Source organism: Atheta coriaria, unplaced genomic scaffold, assembly GCF_025399875.1.
Source record: "Atheta coriaria isolate IRGN ID8LTWV9N9 unplaced genomic scaffold, Caltech_Dcor_3.1 hic_scaffold_5_pilon, whole genome shotgun sequence".
Lineage (NCBI taxonomy): Eukaryota > Metazoa > Arthropoda > Insecta > Coleoptera > Staphylinidae > Dalotia > Dalotia coriaria.
Window position 1 is genome coordinate 2799586 of NW_027045447.1, and position 26641 is coordinate 2826226.

A 26641-nucleotide genomic window follows, 5' to 3' on the forward strand; every position below is an offset into this window, starting at 1 on the left:
GTCGACCACGACGAAACCCCATAGATGAGGTGATAATTCCGCCCTTGAGGGCTGTTTCTTTCTGTAGTAGCAGTCCGTTGGACACCTCCCAGTATTGCAGTGATTTTGCGATTGGGTAGCATGTTGTCAACCCAATCCGCTGTGTGACAGTCAATACTCATTCGGATGGCTGCTTCCTTTATAGATAGTCGGGTTGTGTTATCATTGCTCCCTCAATATCTATTAATGTGCCAAGTGCAATTTCCTTGCACTCCAGGACTGTTTCTACAGTGGTGGTTATCTCATGTATTCAGTAAGTGCGCTTCGATAGGCATTCCAGTTGCCTGTTCGCTTTGCTTCATTGAAAGTTTTCCTTGCCGTTTTCTTTAAGTACCCAAGTTCAGCGTTCCCCGAAAGCACTGTTCTGGATAATTGTCTCTTTTTTATGGGACAGCATCTTTATAGCTGTATTTATCTTGTGGCGCAATCCTTCGGTTTCCTCCCTGAGATACTCAAGGTAGAGTTCCCAGTTGGTGTGCCTAGAGTTTCTGCACTCCGTTGTTTCAATATCTGCCGCTAAATTTTAATTCTAAGCTAAATTCTATCTTTGGATGGTCATACACTGATGATTCCTCTAGAACTCTCCATTTCTGAATGTTACCCTCCGTAAATGCGTCAGCTACGGTTAGCTCGATAACCTCTTGTCTGATGGCGTTAACTAAGGTGGGTTTGTTACCATTATTAATGACCTCTACATCGTTAGTTCATAGATACTCAAGGAGTTGCTTACCTCTAATATTTACGTTGGCATCGCAGCCGAGAATGTAATGCCTGTTATTCCTCTTGCACCACTCCACAAGGCATTTGATTGCCTCTAGTGAGAGGTTGTCTTCGTTACCGTGCAGATATATAGAGGCAATGATTATATGCCCCTTCCCTCCTACTATTCGGATTTCTACGGCTGCCACCGCCTGGTTTCCCGTGGTGAATTTTGGGATAGGAATATGTTTAATGTCTTTCCTGAGCATTAACACTGCTCTTGGCCTCAGACAGTTAATTGAATAAATCAATTTACAAACATTCGTGGGGAAGCTTCATACCTGATATTTGCGTACCCAGGGTTCTTGAAGGAAGTCAATGTAAATCTTCTGCTAGTTGAGTGTCATGTATATGGCGCTGAACACCGCCAGGTGGAATGGTGGAAGTTAAGTTGTTGGCACCTGAACACCATGCCGGATGACGGTTTTAAGCTTGTCTTCCGAATATTTTAGGTGGTTTTTCACCATTAAACATTAAACCAACTTCCTCTCCAGGTATCGCAGACGTGCTGGGTTGTGACTCTTGCCCCTGCCTCCGCTCCCTTAGCGTGACTTTGACAAAGCAGATGCGCAGTCCACCTAGACTGACCTAGAGGGTACTCGTTACGCTAGAAGTTGTAGTTTTTTTTAATGGCAAACGCAGGATCGTAGTAACTTCGGAATAATTTTCGTGGATGCAAAATTTAATTCTCGTATTTAAATATATTGCAAGATAGTTTCGTAAAGTGAGATGTGTATGTGTGAGTACGAGTAAGTTTTTGTTGCACTAGAAATTGCACTTTTTTTTTAATAAAACAGGAAAACTAGGTCAATAACTGGGATAATTTTCCTAGATGCGGAATTTAATTTTTGATCACTCCGTTTTTAAACGTGAGATACATTAAAACGTGTGTGTATGTAAATACTATTAAGTACTCGTTACGCTAGGCATTGCAGTTTTTTTTCAATATAACAGGCGAACGTGGTGTCTCAGGAACTTCGGAATAATTTTCCTAGATGCAAAATTTAATGCTTTATCATATGGTTTCGTACCGTAAGTGTGAACGCTGGAGCGTCGTGCGTTGTGGACGACGCCGGTACAGATGGTTTGGGTTACTGGTTCGTGTGTGTCTTTACGATGGTTGTAAGGCAGCGAAGACCGAGGATGTGTAGCGGGCAACGGGCGTCTGGACGGCACGGTTACGAACTAGCTCTTGGCTATGTAGCGGAGTGCGGTTTAAGAGCTAAAACGAGGACATGTAGCCGACAGAGTGAACTCGCACCGTACAGTTTCTGATCTCAATTATTAATACAAAATGTACAACTGATGTCCGTCTTGATGCAGTTCATGAAAAATTTCGCTTCTTTTCTAATGTTTGACGTAGGTGGACAGCCACGCCGCTTATCTAATATTGTAGTTAGTTAATGGAAAGTCATGACTCTTATCTACTGTTTAACGCCAATACTCAACTATTGAGTCAAGCAGAAAGTTATATTGAAATTTGTGTGTATGCGTACTAGTAGGAACGCCTTGCGACAGAAATTGTCGTTTATTTGGTATAACAGGAAATTGCAGTGTCTCAGCAAATTCGAAATAATTTTCCTAGATGCGAAATTTAATGCTTTATCATCCTGCCTTTGAATAGATTCACAAAACCGGTATAAATATACCCTCAAAATTTTAAATAGGTGGACTCACTAGTTTCCTTTATATTTAATTCCAAAAAATGGCCATTTTTTAAGTCGTCACACTAGGTGTGCCCCTTAAGAAATAACTCGGCATAAGGTCTCAAACTCAAAATCTTCTCTACTTTATTCACTAATTATACAATGTCTCTCATTTTTCTCATTCATCTCATTGTCTCTAGATCTCTTCGTCTCCCCTTTGCCGCGTTCTCCACTCGACTCCCCTCTGGCCTGTCTTCTCTCGCACTCCCTAAATATCATTCGCTGCGCGCATGCGACTACGCCACAAGGCCGTACTTCACATTCGGCCCTTCCTGACTAAGACGCGTCCCCGCGCTCTTGGTAATTTGTGTAATAATCCTTTAACCAGGCTAAAGGCTACCCCGTCGTCAGGGGTAGTTGGCGTCGCGATGGTCCACTTCGTCGTTGCCGCTTGTTGGCGCAGATGTTGGCCTGTCCCCCACCATTTCCACACCTCCTGTTCCTCCTTGGCCTTATTCTTACGCTTCTTCGAACTGCCAGCCGGCTCCTTCCTGACAATCACTGGCGTGAACTTCGACTTCTTCTTCTCTTTCTTAATTGGCTTAATTGGTCTTCGTAGTCATCAGTGACTTCCGAGTGCAAGCGCTTTTTCGCTGCTATGATGGCGATCCTTGTCCTGGGAGCCCTTGTGGTTCTTGCTGCGACTCTCGTGATCAGATGCTTGTCGCGATGCTCCGACTTGGATGCTTGTCCGGCTGGTTAAACACGTTCGACATGCCATTCTGATGCTGGTGGTTGTTCAACGGCGAGACAGGCTCAGGCGCTGAATTAGCGATGTCCATAGCGGCATGTTCAGAGCACAACCCACTGCCGTTTGCGGGCGCTACGTCGCTCCGGTAGTCGTTCACCAATCGCTCCAGATGTTGTTGTACTTCTTCGTCCGAAGAACCCACGCTTAACTGTTCGAATGCAATTGGATCGCAATAAGTACCCATCTCGGTGAGGCGGTCCACACCCCCCGCTGACTTCAACTCTCCCCGGATCTCTGCGACTTGGCTCCCGGGTTGCGGATTCGGGAATGCACCGGCAGAAAAGAGATGTTCCAAGCTGACCGGTTTCCAGACTCCACAAGAACCGGGAATTGCGGGTTCATCGTATGGTCCGTCACGAGTTTACTTCTCCCAGCGTGTGCATTGATACCTTCCTGGAGCTACTCAAAATTGCGTCAGCCAGAAACATTTCCTGGGAGCTGTAGCCCACCTTAGCACCAGACCGGTTTTTTCACGAAAGCAACGTCAGTAGATCTAAGGCGTTTTCCCCAGCAACAGGTCAAAAGGCTGGGCTGCATCTTCCACGACGAGTAGCTGTACCTGCTCGCACACCATACCATGGTCTCACCGTCTTTTGACCAAAACCTCGCAAAGAGGTCACGTATTGCAGCACCTTCAGTCCGGTTTGCCAACGTGATGTTCTCTCTGATCGTGCACACGGTATTCCCCGGATCGACGTATGCCGTCACTGTGCAGGGGTTTCCCAACCCCTGGAGGCTTTCTTGCCACTTGCCAAATCCCTCTCCTGGTAGGGCGACGTAGAACTGTGCTTGGTTTCCGGAGGTCTCCTGTTTTAACTTCGAAGCGGTAACTGGAGGCGAATGGCAATAGCGGGCGACGTGACCATGCTTCGGCAACAAATATAACGGCCGTCCGTCCTGTCTTGAGCTTCAGGAGTCTCGCCGCGCACGGGCTGGTTGGTCTGGCACTGCCGTTGGGTGTCGATATGTGCGCCATTAGGTGCAAGCGGGAATTTCCAGGAAAAATTGGTCCTTGGCATAGGGGTGGTCCGCACCGGCGTCGAGTCCCCACCTTGTCTAGAGGGGCTGCTCGATACGCTCGCTCTCAATGAAATCTCATCTGCAATTCCCCTCGTTTAGCCACTTGTTTCTTGTATACTATAACAGATTAATCAACGCAGGGCATATATTTCTTTAAATTCGCGATCATTTTCTAACTTGTTTTGATATTCATTATTAACTGGAGTCAATTTTACAATTTTTTTATGTTGCGCAATAAAATCATCCCCTTCAGCAAGATCCCTCACATATTCATGCAAATCGGCTAATGCAACTAAACGAGAACATTTTTCATTGATATTTGCGGCCGACTTTGTTTTTTTCATAGGAAGTGGTGGCGGTATTACTTCCGAAGTTATGTAATGTGATGAACTGAGCAATACTGGTATTTCAGAATACACAACATTGCGGTTGTTTGTGTGGCTCATTCCTAATGTATACCTACACATAGGTCCCACAATTATTATAATCACCAGTAATGATGAGAATACAACAAGCAATGAGATGGTTACCAAACTAAGTTCAGTCACTTCCAATGAGCTCATTTCTATCAATTCTAGTTGATACCAATTAGATGATATTTGGTCACCTAATTCATTGACAATCAATACGCCTACTTCATACAACTCTTCAGTGCAATTAAATTCTGCCATTTCTGGTATGTTAATATTTAATTCTGTGTCTTCAATTTCTTTGTATTCATGTTGTTCGTAGTGTTCAACTATCCAACATGTTTGGTTTTCTTTACTTGAAATAAGAGAATCGTGAATACTATTAATACTATCTCTGCAATCGCCTGTATGGTCCAGTTCACTGGTAAGCACTACAATATACAGAAAACTAATTGTTTCAGTGTTTTCAATTGTTGGTAGTAACACAGTGAAATTGTGGCAGTTTATCTGTTTCACAAAAGCCAAAGAAGAAAATGATGGCTGAAGAATAGGACAGATAAACTGATCACTCAACAATTCGGAACTGAATAATGAGTTAACGGTTTGTATTGTTACTGTGGGTTGGTAGTTGTCAGGTTCACATCGAAATTGAGTCTGAAAAAAATCAGCATTTCACATAATAATTAATATTTTGAAATAAATTATAATTTTATTTTGAACTAGCTTTTTTCCGCAACTACGTCCTGGTAATGTTTAATAAATAAAAATGTACTATCTTGATTTAGACATAGTATGTGCCAATTCGATAAATAAGATTCGTAATTTTATTTTAAAGAAATTAATTTTAGTAGAGTCCCGGTAATCCGACAATCACTTTGCAGGGCAGTGTCGGATGAGCAAATTTGTCGGATTATAGAAAAGTACCTAAGACAACATATGGCATATGACCACGTCGGATTACAAGAGGTGCCGGATCAAGCCGGGTCCGGATTACCGGGATTCCACCGTATATAAAGAATTGCTAAAAATGAACCTCAACGCGCCATCTCTTGTTCAACTATTTAACTATAACTATGATTGAATTATAATGCGAACTTTTATCCTATAGAAAAGGGCTGGCTTTAGAGTTTACCTGGCAATTATTCAAATATTTCTCACCGTAATAACAGATTTTGTAATTCATTTCTATATTATAGATTTTTACTTACTTGGTAAGTGTAGGTCAAATTCTCTAAACCTTTATGAAAAAACTTTTCACCATTAATACTGATTGCAAACCCCAGAAGAGGCCCATTTGTTTTATTTGGATGCTTCCATTCCAATTGCAGAAATCGCGTCGAGCTCCAAAAAGCGATTTGATGTTGTGGTGGTTGTGGAACTGTGTATTATCAAAGTATATATTTTAGTATTCTTTCAAATTTATTGCCACTGTCACCTTTTACTAATGTTGTTTCGCTTAATACAGTTTCCGATGCATTGTAAGGTATTCCCTGATTCTGGGCAGTTATTGATATTGTATATGTTTTGTTATATTTTAAGTCAGTTAATGTCAGACAAAACAATTCCGGCCATATTATACAAAAACTTGTTAAAACTGTTACGTTTTGAAATGTGGTTTCTTTCTCGGTATTATAACCGTATTGAATTATAAATGTGTCCAATTTTCCAGTTGGAGGATAAGGTGCACTCCATCGAATGGACAAAGATGTCTCTGATAAACTATATACATCAGCAAATGGTATTTTGTGTGGAACTGAAAATAGAGTTATTGTTAATGAAATAAATCTATTATCTAAAATATATACTAACCACTGGACAACGTGATAAAATCCTGGGAGCCTATTATTTTAAAATTATTTAATGATATTTGTTGATTGAACTGCAGATAAATGTCTAACAAATAATTTGTATACGGAAGCAAATTTTCTACAATTACACTATCATTCTTATAAGTTAATTGTTTCGATGTTTTGTTAACTTTTCCTTTACACCAATCACTTTTGCATGTCACATTTACAATTACCAGAGATGGATTTTTCATATTTATGCAATCAACATTAAATGATATTTGAACTGAAGTCGCGGTTGAACTAACAGTATAATTATACGGATCAAGATTAATTACATCCGTATATGCTGTTGTCTTTACCACCTCACTTCTTCCCTTTTTAGTAAATGCATAAATTGATATCTCGTAAACGGAACAGGGACTTAAATCGTTTAACTCAATTGCTGCAGCCGTCACATTACGCGATTGCATTTCATGCTCCTCATTTTCAATTAAGCAATCATTTTCCCCACAAAACTAAGAACAAAAATATGATTTCAAAAGTAGAAACATATCATCTCTATTCCAACATACTTTCCACTCCACGAGATATTGGGTAATTATTCCCTGAACAGGCAACGGTTCTTTCCATACTATTTTAAATGCACTGGCTAATGCTGAGGTAATTTTTACATCGTTCACTCCAAGGGGTTCTTCAACAAACAAGCAATAATATATTATAATCGTCGTAAGTTATCATTACTCACTGGATTCGTCTGTGGTAAACATGATATTATTTGTTATTTTGTTGTTTCTGATCAAACGAAGAGTGTAATTTGTGAATATCTTCAATGATGATTCAGTATTATTCACTTCCAAATGTGTTGCAGATTGTACTGTGTTACCAGCTTCATCAAGGATTAGCATCTGATAATTCTGTATGAAACAATTTCTTACAGGCTGGTAATTTTCCACATATATATTGGTCTCTTTTTCTATATTTTTAATTATAATTTGGTAATTGTGCAGTTCTAAAACAGTTTATAGATAAAAAAAATAGTTTAAGATAGATTTTAAATACCATCGCATGTAGTTTCAAATTGAAATATTGTCAATTCTTGTTTAAAACACGTTGATTTTTTCTCGCCAACACAAAGAACTATCTGATAATTATATTTGGTATCTTTAATTAAATTGGTAAAATTAATAACATTGACTTTAACTGGTGTTATTTGTCTCTCTGTAACAGTGTTATTCGGATGAATTAACCGAGTGTAATAATATTGTGGTTCCTGTGCACCATCATATTTTAATTCTTTGTCATATATTCTTATTGTGCAATTTGTGACACAATCAGATTGAATTGATGCAATGCCAGTTATCACTGGCAGATTTCTTTCTATACAATAGGGTTCAATATAATTATTTTTACATCCTAAGTTGCATTCCCCATTGACTGGATTGCATAAGCCCTCGACACATTCTCCGCATTTACATACACAATTACATCCATAACGTCCATCTTCACACTCTGTAACAAAACAAATGCAATTTTGCCAATTTTGATGTCAGCATTAATCTTACGTTTTTCGCAATAATTTCCAATGTATCCATTTGAACAATAACAAAGTTGCTCATTGCATATTATTCGATGTGAATTTTGTATTGTATTATGGTATTTAGCACTACAAATTTTGCAGTGACTTTTATTATCTGCTGGATGTATTGTTAAATGCTTGCTTCTATGTCGAAGTGATGAACATTTTATATTTTTTATTGATGCTAAACTAAATGACAAACTCGAAATGTGATGATTGAATCGATCCATTGTATTGCAATCATCATGAATAACCATATCACGAATTGCAATAATGTCGCCATAGCTACTCTGTAAAACTATAAAATATTCATGATTTTCGTGTACCGGTGTGTTAAATGTTTTGTAATTCCATTGTGTGCTGTGTTTGCAAGAATATTTTTCTGTTTCAATCAATCTCTCAGAGTGATCATATAGTTGAATCGTAATTTCTTTCTGAAAATTTGCGAAAAATGAAATACATAAATAGGTTGACTTTACGTGAAACATTAAACTAGTAGATGATCTTTCCGCTAAATGAATTCTTCGATCCTCATAATATGAATCTAAAATTATGTACAAAATTAGTTTGGTTAAAAACATTAAGTTTGTTTTATACATTCATGATATTTCCATAATGCATTCTCAGTATTTGAGTGAATTGATACTTTTGTATATTTTTGAAACTCGATTGTGTAATTCCAATTCATGGAATTGAGAGATATCAAGCGTTTGTTATTGACAATCACTTGCAATTGTTGATTTAAGTATCGTATAGTTATCTGGCTCCAATTATTTTCCGAGAAAAAATGATCGTGTATAATCTGGAAACAACTTGATTAAATATTTGCTTAAATTTTGATGCAAATGTGAGAATTACTTCTTCAATCAAATTTTCGCATGTTTTTGTTGCATTATATTTGCATAGTTTTATATGACTTCTGTTTCCATTTCCGCTGCCCAAAATAAAAACTAAGCAAGAATTGGCATTGTTTAGGACACCTGAACATAAGTAAATGTGTGCGTTTGATTTCCCCAAAAACGAGAAATTCAATTCGAGTTGATTAAGTATTTGAATGTCACGTATTTCTTTATATTCATATTGTTCTCCAGGTGTAGTCGCTCTGGTTAAAAAGATTGGCATATCTAGATTATAAAAGTCATTATAAGGATGTAAACTAAGCAAAATTTGAATTGTAAATAATTTACTTTCCCATGTATAATCTAGAACTGGGCCAAACAATCCTCTATAGGCCGGCTGAACGAACCATATCTTATTAGCCCAATCAAAATTCACATATCTCAAAGTCTTATTGGCTATAACATCAAATTCTATTTCTACGATATTTTATTTAAGATTGCAATGTTTACCTGACAAAAGTTCTAGGAATTCAGTTTGTGGTGGTGTAATCCATGCAATTGCATCATTATAATCATCACAAACACACGTTGCTTTAACTGTAACATTTTCACCACTGCCGGTAATATTAGCATACAGGAAATTTGTTTTGCAACCTACAATACTACTAAGCCAAGTTAACATAAATATCAAATTTGACGTCCACATTTCACATACTGCAAAAAGTATTGCAAACGACAAACGTCGAATTTCAGTTACTCTATTTTATCTTATCATGAGTGGAAAAAGTCACGCAATTTTGTATATTGACATAACTTTAAAATGATAATTATATTAAATGTAATCTCCAGTCCAGTAGCACACAATGAGCATTTTATTTATTATAAGTTTACTAATTTACTAATTTACTAATTTATTGACGCAACCACGTCGGAGAAACCCTAACTCTATCCATTCTTCCGCTGTCATATACAGGACGTTCGAGTCGAAGTTATTAGACCAGGTAGTTCTGCAGGATATAGACACTTACACAGTTAATTATTTAGAATGTACGAGTAGAATTTTTAAATTATTGATTAGATAAAAATATCAAATCAAAGTCCAAAAAAATATATTAGACGTGATACTAAAAAAAATTAGTTCACAAAATGCGATCGGGCATTGTACTACTGTGCTTAATACAGCTTTTCAGTAAGGTGCATGGAAAGGCGCATTTGTTATATGGAAATGTTACTGGAATTCGACAAAATTTCCAAGTTTCTGCAACGTGTGTCAGTGATGATTTCAATGATGCAATTGCATGGATTACTCCACCATCCGCCCAATTTATTAATCCAATCTCAGGTATTTATCAAGTACTAGCTGACCCAACAAACTTTGTTCCGCTTCGCTTTGCTCTTGTGATTGAGAGGCACAAACTCGAGTTATCCTATCATCATATATATATATATATATATATATGTCGGATACACCTCCTCCTCAACTACATTAACAACATTCCAATTTAAATTACGCGCCATTTATTACAAAACAAAGTATGTCTTAGATTAAACAGAACGAATTGAATCGGCGTAACATTGCCATCTTAAATTTACAGATTTACAGATCCTTATTCGGCGGATCAACCGTATTCTATATTTGTTTTATAATTTCTTTCCATTTTCTTCTGTTTCTTGCTTTATTTTTCCATTCTGTTATTCCTAGGTGTTTGAGATCGTCTTCTACTTGCTGTAACCAGTTTTCTCGAGGTCTTCTTCTCTTCCTGTTGGATGTTGGTTGCCAATCAGTTATTTGCCTTTGTATTGTGTCTGGATCCATCCTCATGATATGGCCGGCCCATCTTAGTCTCTGTTTCTTTATTATTCTTATGATGTTTTCCCCTTCCATTACATCATTCAATTCCTGGTTGGTTTTTCTTCTAATTGTGCCATCATCCATTTTGTTCGGCTCCTGTAATTTTTCTTAATATTGCTCGTTCTGCAATTTCCATTTTGTTTCGATCTTGTTTTGTTAACGTGAATGTTTCTGCTGCATACATCAGAATTGGTCTTATAATGGTCTTATATATTCCCAGTTTTGTTTTTTTTCTCAGCGTCTTGTTTGTTAGTGACTTTCTATTGACATAGTAGGCTCTATGTGCAGCTTGAATTTTCTCCGCTATTTCGTCGGTGTTTGTACCTTTCTTGTTGATAGTGACTCCTAGGTATTTAAATGTTTTTACGCACTCGTACATATGGTTTCCTATCTTAATTGAACTTGTTTCCTCGTCTCCTGTGATCATTACCTTTGTCTTCTCCGTATTTGTGTATAGTCCAATTTTTCTCCCTTCTTCCATAATTTCCCTCATTGTTTCTTCAAGCAGGTACTTTTGTTTGGCTATCACTGTAATATCATCAGCATATGCAATTATTTGTAGTGGTTTGTTTCTTAATGTTCCCTTTCTTTGTATATTTCTGAGTATGTGATCGATTACTAGTGTGAACAATGTGGCTGATAGTATGTCTCCTTGCCTTATCCCTTTATTTGTTTCGAATTCCCTTGTCTGTCCGCTTCTCGTAATTACTGATGTTGTTGTTTTCTCAGTGACAATGTTGATCATTGCCTTTACCTTTGTTGGTATCTCGAGTGAGTGTATAATTCCCATTAGTTGTCGGTTTATGGAGTCAAAGGCTTTTTTAAAATCTATGAAGATGATTATCACTTTCTGGTTATGCTCAGTTGTTTTTTGTAGAATCTGTTTCATCATGTGTATAGCATCTATGGTAGATTTTTCTTTCGCAAATCCATTTTGATATTCAGGTATTGTGATGTTTTCCATTAGTTTGTTGTGTATGGTTGTGTATGGTTGTATTAGGATGTAAACTAAGCAAAATGCGAATTGTAAATAATTTACTTTCCTATGTATAATCTAGGACTGGGCCAAACAATCCTCTATAGGCCGGCTCAACGGACCATATCTTATTAGCCCAATCAAAATTCACATGTCTCAAAGTCTTATTGGCTATAACATCAAATTCTATTTCTAAGATATTTTATTTAAGATTGAAATGTTTACCTGACAAAAGTTCTAGGAATTCAGTTTGTGGTGGTGTAATCCATGCAATTGCATCATTGTAATCATCACTGACACACATTGCTTGAATTTTTGCATGTTTACTGCCTAATATTAGCATACAGTAAATTCGTCTTGTAGCCCACAATACTACTAAGCCAAGTTAATAAACGTTGTCAAATATCTCCCTTCCACTTTTTTGCTCTTTATTCAATGCTTTATAAAAAGTGTTACAGTGATCGGATTTAGTTCAAATATGCGCCGTTTTGTTTGATAATCTGTTTCCATCTATGGCAACTTCATAATACCTTCTCTGTATTCCCTCCCTTATTTTAAGTGGGGGGCTAACTGGACAGCCACTTCACAAGCCTCTTTTGAGTTCAACTTCTTAAAGTTAACCTGGCTAATTAGCTGGCTGCTACTCGGCTTAGCCGGTTAACCGAAATTAGCCAGGCTAATCAGCTAAAGGCTAAACCGGCCAATTGGCTAATTTTATATTTTATACAATATCTTTGCTTCCAAGTATTGATAGGAAAATTCGACTAAAAGAAATTTAATATAAAGTAATTAATATCCACAACAATAATTATAAAAATATAAAATTAAGATAGGATAGTTAAAACGGAAATCTGAGAGATGAAATTTTAATTCTTAAGAAAAAGGTGCTTGATACACTCTTTATCGACGATTTTCGATCATTAATATCTCTTAAACTAAAAGCGATAGCAACCCACGAATTGCTGATTATGAAAGACTGAAAAATTCTCTATCAGATAAAAATATAAAATAATTATATTTCCAATAGTAAAAGGTCAAGAAACGCGACTAAAAGTACTAAAAAGTGACATTTTTCAATTTTTGCTCATTTTTTTGATCGCAGCGTCTTAATCTTAATAGTCTTAATATCGAAGGGTTCGCGAGATATGAACCATTTGCCACAGTAAGTTTTGAAAAATTCGAAAATGGGCCAACTTTTGCGGGTATTTTGAGGTGCGTAACGAGGTAATAAATGTTACACGCGCAAATTATAATGAAAAATATGATTGAATTATAAACTTACGAATTGTTGTGCGCATCAGTGACCAGGGCACAGCAACTGCTGTAATTAAAAGAAAAGTTGAAACATTTCATAAGATTTTAGAATATTATATTCATACATCATAGAAGAAATGCAGTATGTGATGTTGAATTAAAAGTTACTTACGCAGGGATAATGATCAATAAATCTATATGGGGACCATCCTATATACAATTCATTTAACGACCGAAACCGATCCTCGACTCTTGCATTACTACGCACACGAAACGCGATCAAACATCTACCACTTTTTTACAATAATGTACATTAAACGCACATTTAATAAATCACATTACTAAGTAGTTACAATTAAATACTCGATTGATGAACGAATATAACGCAAATTTAGAAAGCAAAAGTCCGAAGAAACAATACGAGTCGGTGAAAACCCGCCTGGATGCCGTAGCGGATCAAGCAACAACGCGACAGTTTAAAGTAGAAACTGCTGCATACGGCGTGAGGAGATTTCAACGACGACACTCGGGAATCTCATGCGTTGCACGGCCAAGGCCGTGACTAAAGTACTTTATGGAGCTTGCGCGTGCGCAATTGCCTTTATATATTGCGCCATTGTAAAATTAACAGTAACTCAAAAGAAATCATCGTATTGAGTGTCATTGTTTGTGTACCACTGAACAATACAGTTCACATCTTAAATAAAGTGTTTATTATAACATTCAACATTAGTTGCAGGGAATTTGTGATTGTAACATTTAAATTACCGTGCACCATAGCGTCCATAGCGTTCAGGTTCAGGGGTACATCTTAAAAATACACTCTTGCCCTATCATTAAATAGAGACAAAACTAAAATATGACAAAGGGTTCCCGAGATAGAGCCTGTTTTCAACTGCGTGTTTTGAAAAATGCAAAAAAGGAGCAAACTTTGGCGCCCATTTTGAGGCAATTACGACCGAATTTCGCGGGGCTTCAAGGGTTCATCTTAAAAATGCACTCTTGTCCTATCATAAAATATAGAAAAAACTAAAATATGACAAAGCGTTCCCAAGATATGGCATATTTTCCACCGCACGTAATAAAAAATGCTAGAAACGGGCAAACTTTGGCGGCCATTTTGAAGTTACTTAGCAAACAAGATCACATGCAAACCCAAAAAACACAAACATTTCACGAAAAAGGGTGAAAAAATCCATCTTTTATGCTAATTTTCGCAAGTCGCAGGTCGAATTTTCGTAACAAACAAATATATATAAAAGAAAGTCGTGTTGGTTACCTCCATTATAACTAAAGAACGGCTAATTCAATTTAGCTATAAATTGGTGGAGAGGTAGCTTAGAGCCAGGAGAAGGTAGTGGGGTACTTTTTGAAGTGAAAACTTTTCTAAAAAGGCACTAAACGACACTAAAAAGAGACAAACATATTTGCGTATATGGATTATCTTGCGGGAGAATAAGAGAACGCAAATACAAAGTTTCCTATTATCCCCGACTCCTCTTTATGCGATGCTTCGTAGCTTCCCCCCTAAGCATAGACGTGTGTATGTGTGTACGTGTGGGTTGAAGTTGACCGGTTAATGTTTTTGTTTGGAGCAGGTTACTAGGATACTTCTGAAGTGAAAACTTCTTTAGAGAACACTCAAGGACACTAATAGGAAACAAACATATTCGCTTATATGGTTTAGCCTACGTGAGAAAAAGAGCACACAAATATAATGTTTTCTATTATCTCCCTCTCCTCTTTGTGCGATTCGTAGCTTCCCCCTAAGCATAGACGTGCGTGGGTTTGTACGTGTTGGTTAAAGTTGCCCTGTTGATGTGTTTGTTTGAATAAGACTTAGTAAGTGTAGGATACTTTTTTTAATACTTTTTGAAGTGAAAACTTCTTTGGAAGATGCTAAACGAGTTTTCTCCGTCTCTTCTTCGTGCGATGCTTCGTAGCTTCCCCACTCAACATGCAGCGACCAAAACGATCAAATCTTATCCGACCAAACCGTAATGCAACTAGGATTCAAAGGATTGCGAATGAAAGGACTGAAGAAGAACAAAAAATTGCACGTGAAAAGCGCCGTGTTAGTATGACTCGACATTGTGCTTCTCAATCACAAGAGCAAAGCGAGACGGAACAAAGTTTGCCGGGTCAGCTAGTATCTTTATATATTCGAAACGCCTAAACTGATTTTGATGAATATTTTTTGTATGTATTCCAACACAAGGTGGCTGTGTTGATAAAGGCTAAATGGACATCGCGATCTTCATTTGTCTTCAAAGTTAATTGACGTACAACTGTTGTGCTAAGATATGACGACAGTTTCTTAGTTTGGTTATAATTTTTGTTTAATGATATTTATTGAACAAATTTGAAAAATATTAAATTTAATTGCACTTTCTTTAATTATAAATATCAAACACAGATATTATTTTGATTTCCAATAAGCAATATATTTGTAATATAATAAAAAAAGTTGAAAATAGTATTTGTCAACCAAAAAGTTTGCGGATAAGTTTGAATTGCTTGAATTGAATGATCAGTTCATCTTAAAAGAACTTGCATTTATTTACGACTTACCATCCATGTGACCACATAAATTGATGTCGTACCGCTCCGACACATGACATTTTATTTTTCTGTTTTGAGTATGTAATCCATGTTAAATTTGTCGAGAAAACCCGAAAGACAGCCCTTTTCTTTTTTCAATACAAGCGTTTTCTGTCTAAAATATAAACAAAACAAATTCCGCAGCTTTCTTCGATTTATTTTTGATTGATTGTTTTATATCATGTTTTGTGGGTCTCACTAATATTATTTGTTCCTGAAAGGGTGGCCAAAGTTCGTGGAAGCGTAGATACTTTGGTCACCCGAACTGAACTCCACACACCGCCCTATCACCTGGGTGACGGTTCTGTACAAGAAAATTTTAATTACATTTCGATTATTTTTTAATTAGGTAATGTTGCAACATATCAAATTCAGTAAGTATTATTGCAATCAACGGGACAAAAGCAAGAAGAGGTAGAGGGCAAATTCAGAGCAGTTCTGCATACTCAACTTGAGACAGAGCGCCAAGATGATATTATTATTGGAAAACAAGATCGTGTTCAAATTCAATGTTAATTAGGAGATTACTTTAGCAATGTTTGTGGCAAATATGTCCGCAAATGACTGTAATACTACTAAATTCTTAATAATTTATTTTATTTATCTGACGTACAGTTGTAAATAAATTGCTAAAATCTTTCGGACCTATTGGTCCACGTCCAACCAGCACCTTCAATTTGTTTAGTTGAATTATTTTAAATTGTTTTTTTAATTTCAATTACTAGTATACAAATTATAATTATTCAATTTTATAAATTAAAATATTAAAAATAAACTTTGATTGAAACTATAGCAACTCTTAGGTAGGTTTTTGCGATTTGAAACATCTCGGGATATCAGCGTCACACCAGATATACCTATGCATTTGCTAAATTTTTCATATTTTTTCATTAAATTTTTATTAGTTGGAATTGTGATCATCTGCGAAGGTATATGGCAACATAGTGAAGTACTTGTCTAATATATGGTGAGCAAACAAATAGTCTTCAAAAGTGTCTATGCAGTTGGGTCGCTGCGTTCGGAGCCTTTGTACTTGATAACATATATCCACAACTTCATCTTTTTGTGCTTGTCGTATACAAATATCTAGCAATATAAACAAATCGGTACTAGCGTTAAGTCCGCAACTAGAATGTACCAAGATGGGATGTTGTGAAGAGCGCTCAATAAACTGTAGACCTTGTAGAAATGAGAGAAAACTGTCCAGATGCCTCAATGTTCCTCCTTTGTCACAATTTGTAAAATGCCAAAAACGAGTCTTCACAACAGTGCTAGCTTGCTTAATTTTGAAATGGTGCATATCATAACTCAATAATCTTTTAACAGGCAAAGTTGTGATTTTAATCTTTGAGCAACCGTCCGAGTATGAAACTGATTTATTTAAGCGGTAGTCAGGCCAGTATTTTTCACACTTTTCCTGTAAATATAAAACGATAATTAATTATTATACCATGAATGTGTTAGATGAATGCCTACATTGCATATATCATTCATACTCGCAAAGAGGACAATGTTTTCTACTTTTTCATCAATAATCATCTTCCAAAATTGGTAGTGCGATGAAGTTGTTGGAATGGAACACAAAATATACGCCTTATCACATAAAGGATTCTTTAAATTAATTGTTAATACAAAGTTATTTACATAAGTTATAATTATGGCAAAAAACTTACAGATATATAACTGGCATCTAAAACACTCTGCAGCTGTTTTTTACCTGATGTCGAAATTTGATGAGTTAACTCTTCATATCTCGAAATTCTTGTTAAGTCGAAAACTTGCTATCTCGAATTTTTTTTGGTTTCCCTTGACATTCGAGTTATCAAGATTCTACTGTATATCGTTTTTCATAACCATATTGTGAGGGTATAGCGTACTGTAAGTGTTTACTTTACTTAGCTTACTAAATATAAAATAGTTTAGATTGGTTCAACGGACAAGCTGGCGACGCGCCTACTGAAATTAGCAAAATCGTATATCTTTATATATCCGAATCGCCTAAACTGATTTTGATGAATATTTTTTTGTATTCCAACACAAGGTTACTGTGTTGATAAACGCTAAATGGACATCGCGATCTTCATTTGTCATCAAAGTTAATTGACGTACAACTGTTGTGCTAAGATTGACGACAGTTTCTTAGTTTGGTTATAATTTTTGTTTATTGATATTTATTGAACAAATTTGAAAAATGTTAAATTTAATTGCACTTTCTTTAAATATAAATATCAAACACAGATATTATTTTGATTTCCAATAAGCAATATATTTGTTAAGTAAAGTTAAGTAAACACTTACTGTACGCTTTTTCAATATATTTGTAATAGAATAAAAAAAGTTGAAAATAGTATTTGTCGACCAAAATGTTCGCGGATAAGTTTGAATTGCTTGAATTGAATGATCAGTTCATCTTAAAAGAACCTGCATTTATTTACAACTTACCATCCATGTGACCACATAAATTGATGTCGTACCGCTCCGACACATGACATTTTATTTTTCTGTTTTGAGTACGTAATCCATGTTAAATTTGTCGAGAAAACCCGAAAGACAGCCCTTTTCTTTTTTCAATACAAGCGTTTTCTATCTAAAATATAAACGAAACAAATTCCGTAGCTTTCTTCGATTTATTTTTGATTGATTGTTTTATATCATGTTTTGTGGGTCTCACTAATATAATTTGTTCCTGAAAGGGTGGCCAAAGTTCGTGGAAACGCAGATACTTTGGTCACCCGAGCTGAACTCCACACACCGCTCTATCACCTGGGTGACGGTTCTGTTCAAGAAAATTTTAATTACATTTTGATTATTTTTTAATTGGGTAACGTTGCAACGTATCAAATCCAGTAAGTATTATTGCAATCAACGGGACAAAAACAAGAAGAGGTAGAGGGCAAATTCAGAGCAGTTCAGCATACTCAACTTGAGACAGAGCGCCAAGATGATATTATTATTGGCGGAACTTTCGTTCCGCCACTAACGAAACAGTGACGACCTTTGGGGGTTTTGCATGTCGAAACCGGGAACCTGCAAACTCTCCCGCTCTCCCAGACTTGCAGAAGCAAGAAAGCCTTTGTTCGCGTTACAGATACAATCTGCCACCTTAAAGTAAAAATTTTAATCTGCGCCCAGTTTTCACCAGATCACCGGAAATCCTAATTGTCATTAAATTGCGCCTGTTGCACCAGCAGATTCAATTAGAGTAATTTTATTATTTTAAATTGTTTTTTAATGTTTATATTAATAATATTAAATTAATTTAATTCAATATATGTATTTAATATTAAAGAAACTCCTAGATATTGGTTTGCGATTAAATATAAATAACCGTGGATATGCGCGTCACTGCAGATTTACTATATGCCTCTGCAATAATTTTTATTTCTTGTGTTAAATTTCATATACGAGTACGTTCTTACTTGTTAGCAAAATAAATGATGGGATTGTGATCATATACATAAGCATATGATGGCAGACTGAAGTATTTATCTAAATATTGGTGCGCAAACAAATACTCTTCCACAGTGGCAATGCAGTTTGGTTGCTGTGTTCGGAGCTTTCGGACTTGATAGCACATATCCACAACTCCATCCTGTTTTGCTTGTCGTATACAAATATCTAGCAATATAAACAAATCGGTACTAGCGTTAAGTCCGCAAATAGAATGCACCAAGATGGGATGTTGTAAAGAGCGCTCAATAAACTGTAGACCTTGTAGAAATAAGAGAAAACTGTCCAGATGCCTCGATGTTCCTCTTTTGTCACAATTGGTAAAGTGCCAAAAACGAGTCTTCACAACAGTACTAGCTTGCTCAATTTTGAAATGGTGCATATCATAACTGGATGATCTTTTATCAGCCAAAATTGTGATTTTAATCTTTGAGCAACCGTCTGAATATGAAACTGATTTATTTGAACAGTGGTCAGGCCAGTATTTTGCAAACTTTTCCTATAAATATAAAACAATAGTTAATTTCTATTCTATATGTGGTAGACATATGCGTACGTTCTTAATATCCTCCATACTTGCAAAGAGAACAATGTTTTCTACTTTTTCATCAATAATCATCTTCCAAAACTGGTATTGCAATGAAGTTGTTGGAGCCAAGCCCAAAATATACTCCTTGTCACCTAAAGGACTCTTTAAAATAAATATTAATATAGAGTTATAAACATAAGTAATAATCACAACTAAAAACTTACATTTATATAACAAGCATCTAAATCCTCTGCGGCTGTTTCTACCCGACGTAAATTAGTATCATTTTGCTTAGTTAATTCAACAATGTTGTTATATTCCATAGTTAATTCGCGCTCATTTGCCAATGTTTTAACATACTTATTAAAATTGGGAACAGAAACCGGTCGTGAGCATTTCGCATTCTTTTCTTGAGTTTTCTTTATGTGTTTCATTGGAATTAGTGGGGTTTTTACTTCAGAATGTGTTTTAATGTTTTTGTTCTTGTTTTCTTGGCGTCGCTTCTTTCTCCATAAAAATAAACCCAATATACTAATAATAATAATTATTATTAGTGTTAATACAATCAAACTCAGTAAAATACTTGGGAATTTTATATCTTCCAATTGTCGCTGGTCAACAAGATACCAATTAGATGACATTTGGTCACCCAATTTATTGACTATTAGTATGTTTAATTCAAACGAGTCCTCGGTACAATTAAATTCTGGTATTTGTGTTAAGTTAATATTCATTTCCATTCCTTCAATTTCCTTGTATTCTCTTTGTTCATAATGCTCAATTATCCAACATATTTGATTTTTCTTACCGAAATAATTGAATCATGATATTTTACCTTTTGCCTGCAATCACCTGTACGAGTATTGGTCCGATTCGGTGACAAGTAGAACAATGTACAAATTGCTTATTAAGCTTCATCATTTTCACAGCCGTATTGAAATAGTTAAGTGGAGTTGTTGCTATTGTGGCAGCGGAGGGCTTAAATTGTAATGATGGCTTAAAATCGGAAAATAAATAGGCGAATAAATAAAGTAGAAACGGGAATTTTTGAGTTGACTGTTTGAATAGAAACATTTGCATGACGGATTTCAGGATTACACTGAAATTGTGCCTGAAACAATAGAAATAAAAACAAATGTAAATGTAAACACTTTCATGAATTTAATATGGTAGTTTTGATGTCGGGTTAGGTACACATTACTATCAGTCAAAGCGTAGATTTGCGATGTTAATAATATAGCAATGCGTACGTTTCTTCTTAATTTTTTCATATTTATAGTTATTGTTATAATACCTACTTTTGTCTTGGTTGAATTGTTTCCATTTATATGCATTCTATTGGAAATACTGACAAATGCTTAAACATTAAAATTGCAATGCAATCCTATCCTTTCCATGTATCCACCAACATTCTAGTCCGTGGTCTCCGAGTCTCCGTCTTCCCAACCCACCCCCAGTTCCACCAATTTGTCTAAGTAAACTATGTCACATGACCAATTTTCTTCGTTAAATACCGCAACTTCTAACTCCAAAAAGACAGTTCCCACCTATTTTTCAAAATCAAGTCACGCCAAGTTCGAAGTGTATCTGCTTGCTAAATTATTGTCTTGTGTTTTTTTGTACTAACATTGCTACCACGACTCATGTATAAAAATAATTATACTTTGACCAGTATTGCAACTTACATTAAAAGTGTATGCAAATACTTCCTAACCCGTATAAATAATGCCACCATTAACAATTACTTCAAACCTAGAATGGGTCATTTGTTTTATTAGGTGTTGCCATTGCAATTGAAGAAATCGAAACTCGTCCTAATTTATAACCAAATTCAGTGGTGATTGTGGGGGCTAAATAAAAGAAAACATTTAATTAATTAACTTGCAAATTTTATATATGTATAAATTACTTTTAACAACGTGGTTTCCCATTTAAAAATTGTTTCCACATAACACAAACTGTCTGTGTTGGGAGTCTTGCTCAATTTTGAAATGGTGCATATCACAACTAGATAATCTTTTAACAGCCAAAGTTGTGATTTTAATCTTTGGGCAACCGTCCGAGTATGAAACTGATTTATTTGAGCGGTAGTCAGGCCAGTATTTTTCAAACTTTACCTGTAAATATAAAACGATAATTAATTATTATACCATGAATGTGTTAGATGAATGCCTACATTGCATATATCATTCATACTCGCAAAGAGGACAATGTTTTCTACTTTTTCATCAATAATCATCTTCCAAAATTGGTAGTGCGATGAAGTTGTTGGAATGGAACACAAAATATACGCCTTATCACATAAAGGATTCTTTAAATTAATTGTTAATACAAAGTTATTTACATAAGTTATAATTATGGCAAAAAACTTACAGATATATAACTGGCATCTAAACACTCTGCAGCTGTTTTTACCCGATGTAAATTAATATCCCATTGCTTAGTTAATGCCACAATGTTGTTATACTCCATAGCAAATTCTGGCTTATTAGCCAATGTTCTTACATATTCATGAAAATCCCGAACAACAACCGGTCGTGAGCATTTCGCCTTCTTTTCTTTAGTCGACTTTGTTTTTTTCATGGGAACTAGTGGGATTATTACTTCAACATATATTTTACAGTCTTTGTTCTTGTTTTCTTGGCGTCGCTTCTTTCTCCATAAGAATAAACCCAATATACTAATAATAATTATTATTATTAGTGTTAATACAATCAAACTCAATAAAATACTTGAGAATTTTATATCTTCCAATTGTCGCTGGTTAACAAGATACCAATTAGATGACATTTGGTCATCCAACTTATTGACTATTAGTATGTTTACTTCAAACGAGTTCTCGGTACAATTAAATTCAGGTATTTGTGTTAAGTTAATATTCATTTCCATTCTTTCAATTTCCTTGTAATCTCTTTGTTCATAATGCCCAATTATCCAACATATTTGATTTTTTCTTACCGAAATAATTGAATCATGATTATTTCCTAATTTTGCTCTACAATCACCTGTACGAGTATTGTCCGATTCGGTGACAAGTAGAACAATGTACAAATTGCTTATTGCTTCATCATTTTCAATAGCCGGTATTGAAATAGTTATGGATTTGTTGCTATTGTGTATAGCGGAGGGCTTAAATTGTAATGATGGCTTAAAAATTGGGCAAATAAATAGGCGAGTCAATAAAGCAGAACGGAATTTTGAGTTGACTGTTTGAATAGAAACATTTGCATGACGGATTTCAGGATTACACTGAAACTGTGCCTGAAACAATAGAAATAAAAACAAATGTAAAATGTAAACACTTTCATGAATTTAATATGGTAGTTTTGATGTCAAGCTAGGTACACATTACTATCAGTCAAAGCGTAGATTTGCGATGTTAATAATATAGCAATGCGTACGTTTCTTCTTAATTTCTTTTCATATTTATAGTTATTGTTATAATACCTACTTTTGTCTTGGTTGAATTGTTTCATTTATATGCATTCTATTGGAAATACTGACAAATGCTTAAACATTAAAATTGCAATGCAATCCTATCCTTTCCATGTATCCACTAACATTCTAGTCCGTATCTCCGGAGTCTCCGTCTTCCCAACCCACTTCAGTCTCCACCAATCTTGTCTAAGTAAACTATGTCACATGACCAATTTTCTTTCGTTAAATACCGCAACTTTCAACTCCAAAAGACAGTTCCCACCTATTTTTTCAAAACTCGTCACGCTGCCCGAAGTGTATCTGCTTGCTAAATTATTGTCTTGTGTTTTTTTTTTGTACTAACATTGCTACCACGACTCGCGTATAAAAATAATATACTTTGACCAGTATTGCAACTTACATTAAAAGTGTATGTGGTATTTTCCGGTCCTTGGTATAAATAATGTTGACCATTAACAATTACTTCAAAGCTTAGAAGTGGTCCATTTGTTTTATTAGGGTGTTGCCATTGCAATTGAAGAAATCGAAACTCGTCCCAATTTATAACCAAATTCAGTGGTGATTGCGGGGCTAATTAAAAGAAACATTTAATTAATTAACTTGCAAATTTTATATATGTATAAATTACTTTTAATCAACGTGGTTTCATTTAAAATTGTTTCCAATCCATATTCAGATATTTGATTACGTCCAGCAATTGATATAATGTAGTTCTTGTTTGCCGTAAGATTAGTTAATGTAGTGCAATACATATTTGGCCATATTTTGCATGGACTCAAAGAATTGATATCTGTTTGAGACGTGCTATCTCCCTCTGAAGTGTAATGATATTTTATTATAAATGAATCCAGAATTCCAGTTGGTGGATAAGGTGCACTCCATCTCAATGATAAACTTATTTCCGACAAACTATAAATTTCCATAAATGGAATTTGATTTGGAACTAGAAGTAATGTTAAACTAAAAGTAATATTTTGTATAATGCAATTAAAGCAGACATACCAGTACGTAGTGTCTTCACATCAATTGATAATAATTTATAAATATTATCAAATATATCCCCGTTCTTATAAGATTGATAAAGATCTAATTTGTAATCAGTAAATGGAAGTAAATTGTTAATTGTAGCATTATCATTAAATTGCATGTGCTTAGTCGCATTAATCCATTGTCCTTCACACCATTCACTTTTACAAATAGCATATGCGTTTAGATAGATTGGACCATTCCAATTTTCACAATCAACAACTAAGTCTATTTGTAATGAAGTTTTGAGGGAGGTAATTTTATGATTAAATTTGTTTAATTGCATTGTTTCTGTTGTCGTAATTGGATCTGTGTATCCTAAAATACTATGGATATCACTACGACCTTTCTTAGTAACTGCTGATACTGATATATTATAAATTGAATATGGCGCAAGATCATTTAATTCAATTACAGTGGATGTTAGATTTTTTGATTGAATGCTTGCACTTTTATTTCCATTTTTACAACTTCTTTTGCCAACCAACTAAAAATTTAAATTAATATTCAGGCATATGGATATTGGTAGCTTACCATCCAGGTAACCACATAATTGGTAATGATTCCAGTAACAGGTATTGGTGCTTCCCAGACAACCCTAAGTTTACTAGTTGATGAACTAATAATTGTTAAATTTCTAACTCTGTTTGGAACTGAAACAAAATGGTATTTAAATTTTTGAATAAGATATTACAAATGTTTTCCATATTATTACCCGATTCGTCTGTAGTAAATACAATGTTATGTGTTATTTCGTGGGTTTTAGTCAATTGCAGTGTGTAGTTGGTAAATATGTTCAATGATAATATAGTATTACTACGTCCTAAATGTTTCGAATACTGTACCGTACTGTTAGCTTCATCCAAAATTAACATGGAATATTCATGTAAGAAACAATTTATATTGGAATTGTAAGATGTCACATTTATTGTCGTACGCCTGTTCAAACTTTTAATTAAAATTTGATCGTTGTGTAATTCTAAAAAAAAGCATTACAATGATGTGTATATTAAAGTAATGCAAAGTACCTTCACATGTTGTTTTAAATTCAAATGTTGTCAAATCGTCATTAAAACACTCAGATTTTTGATCAGTAACACACAAAACTATTTGATAATTGTATTTATATTCTTTAATTAAATTAGTAAAATGAATTAAATTGACTTTAATTGATGTTAATTCTCCTTCTGAAATAGTTCTGTTTGGCTGAAATAAACGAGTGTAATAATATTTTGGTGCTTGTACACCATCATATTTTAATTCATTGCCATAGATTGTGATTGTACAATTTGTAACACAATTCATTTGAGTTGATGCAATCCTTGTTAACACTGGTAGATTTTTTTTCTTACAGAAGGGTGCAACATATTTTAAATCATTACAACCAAAGTAGCATGCACCATCTACAGGACTGCAAAAGTTCGAAATGCAATTTACGCATTCACATGCACAATTGCAACCATATTTTCCTCTTTCACATTCTGCAACAAATCAAAAACAGTAATGTGTGCGAGAGCATACCTAATTCCTAACTGATATCTCTACCTTCTTCACAATATTTTCCACTGTATCCTTTTGAACAAAAACATGAATTTTCATTACACGTTATTCTATGTGGACACTCTGAAGTGTTGTAGAAGTCAGTACATATATTACATTGATTTTGATTATTACAAACATCAGTATCCAAGTTTGGTAACGAAATTTTAAGTTGTGTAGTTTGGTCTCGAAGAGAGGAACATTTGATAGAATTTCTTGAATCAAAGTTATACTCTATTGATGAGAAATGAAAATTGTTCCAATTGCTTCCTTTGCAGTCTGAATGCCTGATAATGTTTCGAATTGCTATTTTGTCTTCTGGACTAAATAAAATGCGTAAATAATATTCAGCATCTTCATCTGCGTCTGAATAAAATGTTTTATAATTCCATTGTGTGTTTTCATCACTCTTTTAATATTTTGTTTTAATAAGCTCTTGCGAAACCTCATACAGTTGTAATGTAATACCATTTGCAAAATTTGCAAAAAACGAAATACATAAATGATTAGAATCCATATAGAACCATTTACTATTTATAAAATTAAAACTCGGTTCTCGGGCTTTATAGTATGTGTCTAAAATAATAAAACAACTATTTCATAAAACATATTCTGCATTAAAATTTGTTTACTTACATTTATGATATTTCCACATCGCATTTTCGGTATTTGAATGTATGAATAATCTGCTAAAATTGTTAAATTCACTATTTTCTTTGGCATAGTATGATAATAAATGTTCATCATTGATTATTACTTCTAATTGTTGGTTTATGTATCGAATAGAAATGTGATTCCATTGATCATTTAAAAACATTCGATTATGATCAAACTAAAAATGTCCTATGTACATATCATCTCAAAATGTCAAATTAATATTGCAAATTAATTATTTACCATATTTTCGCATGGTTCCAACTTATCTTTGGAGTTTATAGGCGATGCCCGTTCTTTGCAGTGTCTTATAGCACTTTCTTCTCCATTCCACCCATCCAGAATAAAAATAATGCATTCACCCCTTTTAATCAGTCGATTTGAACACAAATAAATATGGGCAATTGATATTCCCATAAACGATAAATTGAT

At 34.9% G+C, this 26641-nt stretch overlaps 3 protein-coding genes across 3 annotated transcripts; all 3 read right to left on the reverse strand.

Moving 5' to 3' along the window:
* Positions 1–4406: 4406 nt before the first annotated feature.
* LOC135792078 (uncharacterized) lies at positions 4407–9608 on the reverse strand. Its single transcript, XM_065302699.1, has 12 exons — positions 9401–9608; positions 9239–9346; positions 8910–9175; positions 8649–8853; positions 8038–8595; positions 7535–7984; positions 7221–7484; positions 7048–7166; positions 6495–6990; positions 6121–6438; positions 5894–6063; positions 4407–5339 (listed from the first exon to the last, which is right to left on the reverse strand). The coding sequence occupies exons 1-12, from the start codon at positions 9594–9596 to the stop codon at positions 4407–4409; spliced, it is 4083 nt and encodes a 1360-aa protein (XP_065158771.1). The 5' UTR covers positions 9597–9608.
* Positions 9609–16153: 6545 nt separating this feature from the next.
* LOC135792630 (phosphatidylinositol phosphatase PTPRQ-like) lies at positions 16154–26086 on the reverse strand. The gene is made up of 10 exons (XM_065303290.1): positions 25562–26086; positions 25045–25497; positions 24732–24995; positions 24551–24669; positions 23993–24503; positions 23619–23933; positions 23391–23560; positions 21926–22813; positions 17050–17112; positions 16154–16990 (listed from the first exon to the last, which is right to left on the reverse strand). Exons 2-10 carry the CDS (start codon positions 25319–25321, stop codon positions 16475–16477), a joined length of 3123 nt encoding a protein of 1040 aa, XP_065159362.1. The 5' UTR covers positions 25322–25497; positions 25562–26086; the 3' UTR covers positions 16154–16474.
* LOC135792635 (receptor-type tyrosine-protein phosphatase mu-like) lies at positions 18910–20347 on the reverse strand. The gene is made up of 4 exons (XM_065303298.1): positions 20136–20347; positions 19777–20083; positions 19580–19714; positions 18910–19522 (listed from the first exon to the last, which is right to left on the reverse strand). The coding sequence occupies exons 2-4, from the start codon at positions 19984–19986 to the stop codon at positions 18989–18991; spliced, it is 879 nt and encodes a 292-aa protein (XP_065159370.1). The 5' UTR covers positions 19987–20083; positions 20136–20347; the 3' UTR covers positions 18910–18988.
* Positions 26087–26641: the final 555 nt, after the last annotated feature.

What these genes read in the sequence shown, in the direction of transcription:
- LOC135792630 (XM_065303290.1), bottom strand. Translation starts at nt 25,321, where the DNA reads ATGAATTGTGTTACAAATTGTACAATCACAATCTATGGCAATGAATTA. An exon ending in ATTTACTACAGACGAATCGG is followed by an intron (nt 24,670 to 24,731) that starts GTAATAATATGG and finishes ATTTTGTTTCAG; the next exon opens with TTCCAAACAGAGTTAGAAAT. An exon ending in ATACCACATACACTTTTAAT is followed by an intron (nt 22,814 to 23,390) that starts GTAAGTTGCAAT and finishes CTATTGTTTCAG; the next exon opens with GCACAGTTTCAGTGTAATCC.
- LOC135792078 (XM_065302699.1), bottom strand. Translation starts at nt 9,596, where the DNA reads ATGTGGACGTCAAATTTGATATTTATGTTAACTTGGCTTAGTAGTATT. An exon ending in ATTCCTAGAACTTTTGTCAG is followed by an intron (nt 9,347 to 9,400) that starts GTAAACATTGCA and finishes TTGATGTTATAG; the next exon opens with CCAATAAGACTTTGAGATAT. An exon ending in GCGAAAATTTGATTGAAGAA is followed by an intron (nt 8,854 to 8,909) that starts GTAATTCTCACA and finishes AGTTGTTTCCAG; the next exon opens with ATTATACACGATCATTTTTT.
- LOC135792635 (XM_065303298.1), bottom strand. Translation starts at nt 19,986, where the DNA reads ATGAAACACATAAAGAAAACTCAAGAAAAGAATGCGAAATGCTCACGA. An exon ending in TAGATGCTTGTTATATAAAT is followed by an intron (nt 19,715 to 19,776) that starts GTAAGTTTTTAG and finishes TTTATTTTAAAG; the next exon opens with AGTCCTTTAGGTGACAAGGA. An exon ending in GTATGGAGGATATTAAGAAC is followed by an intron (nt 19,523 to 19,579) that starts GTACGCATATGT and finishes TTATATTTATAG; the next exon opens with GAAAAGTTTGCAAAATACTG.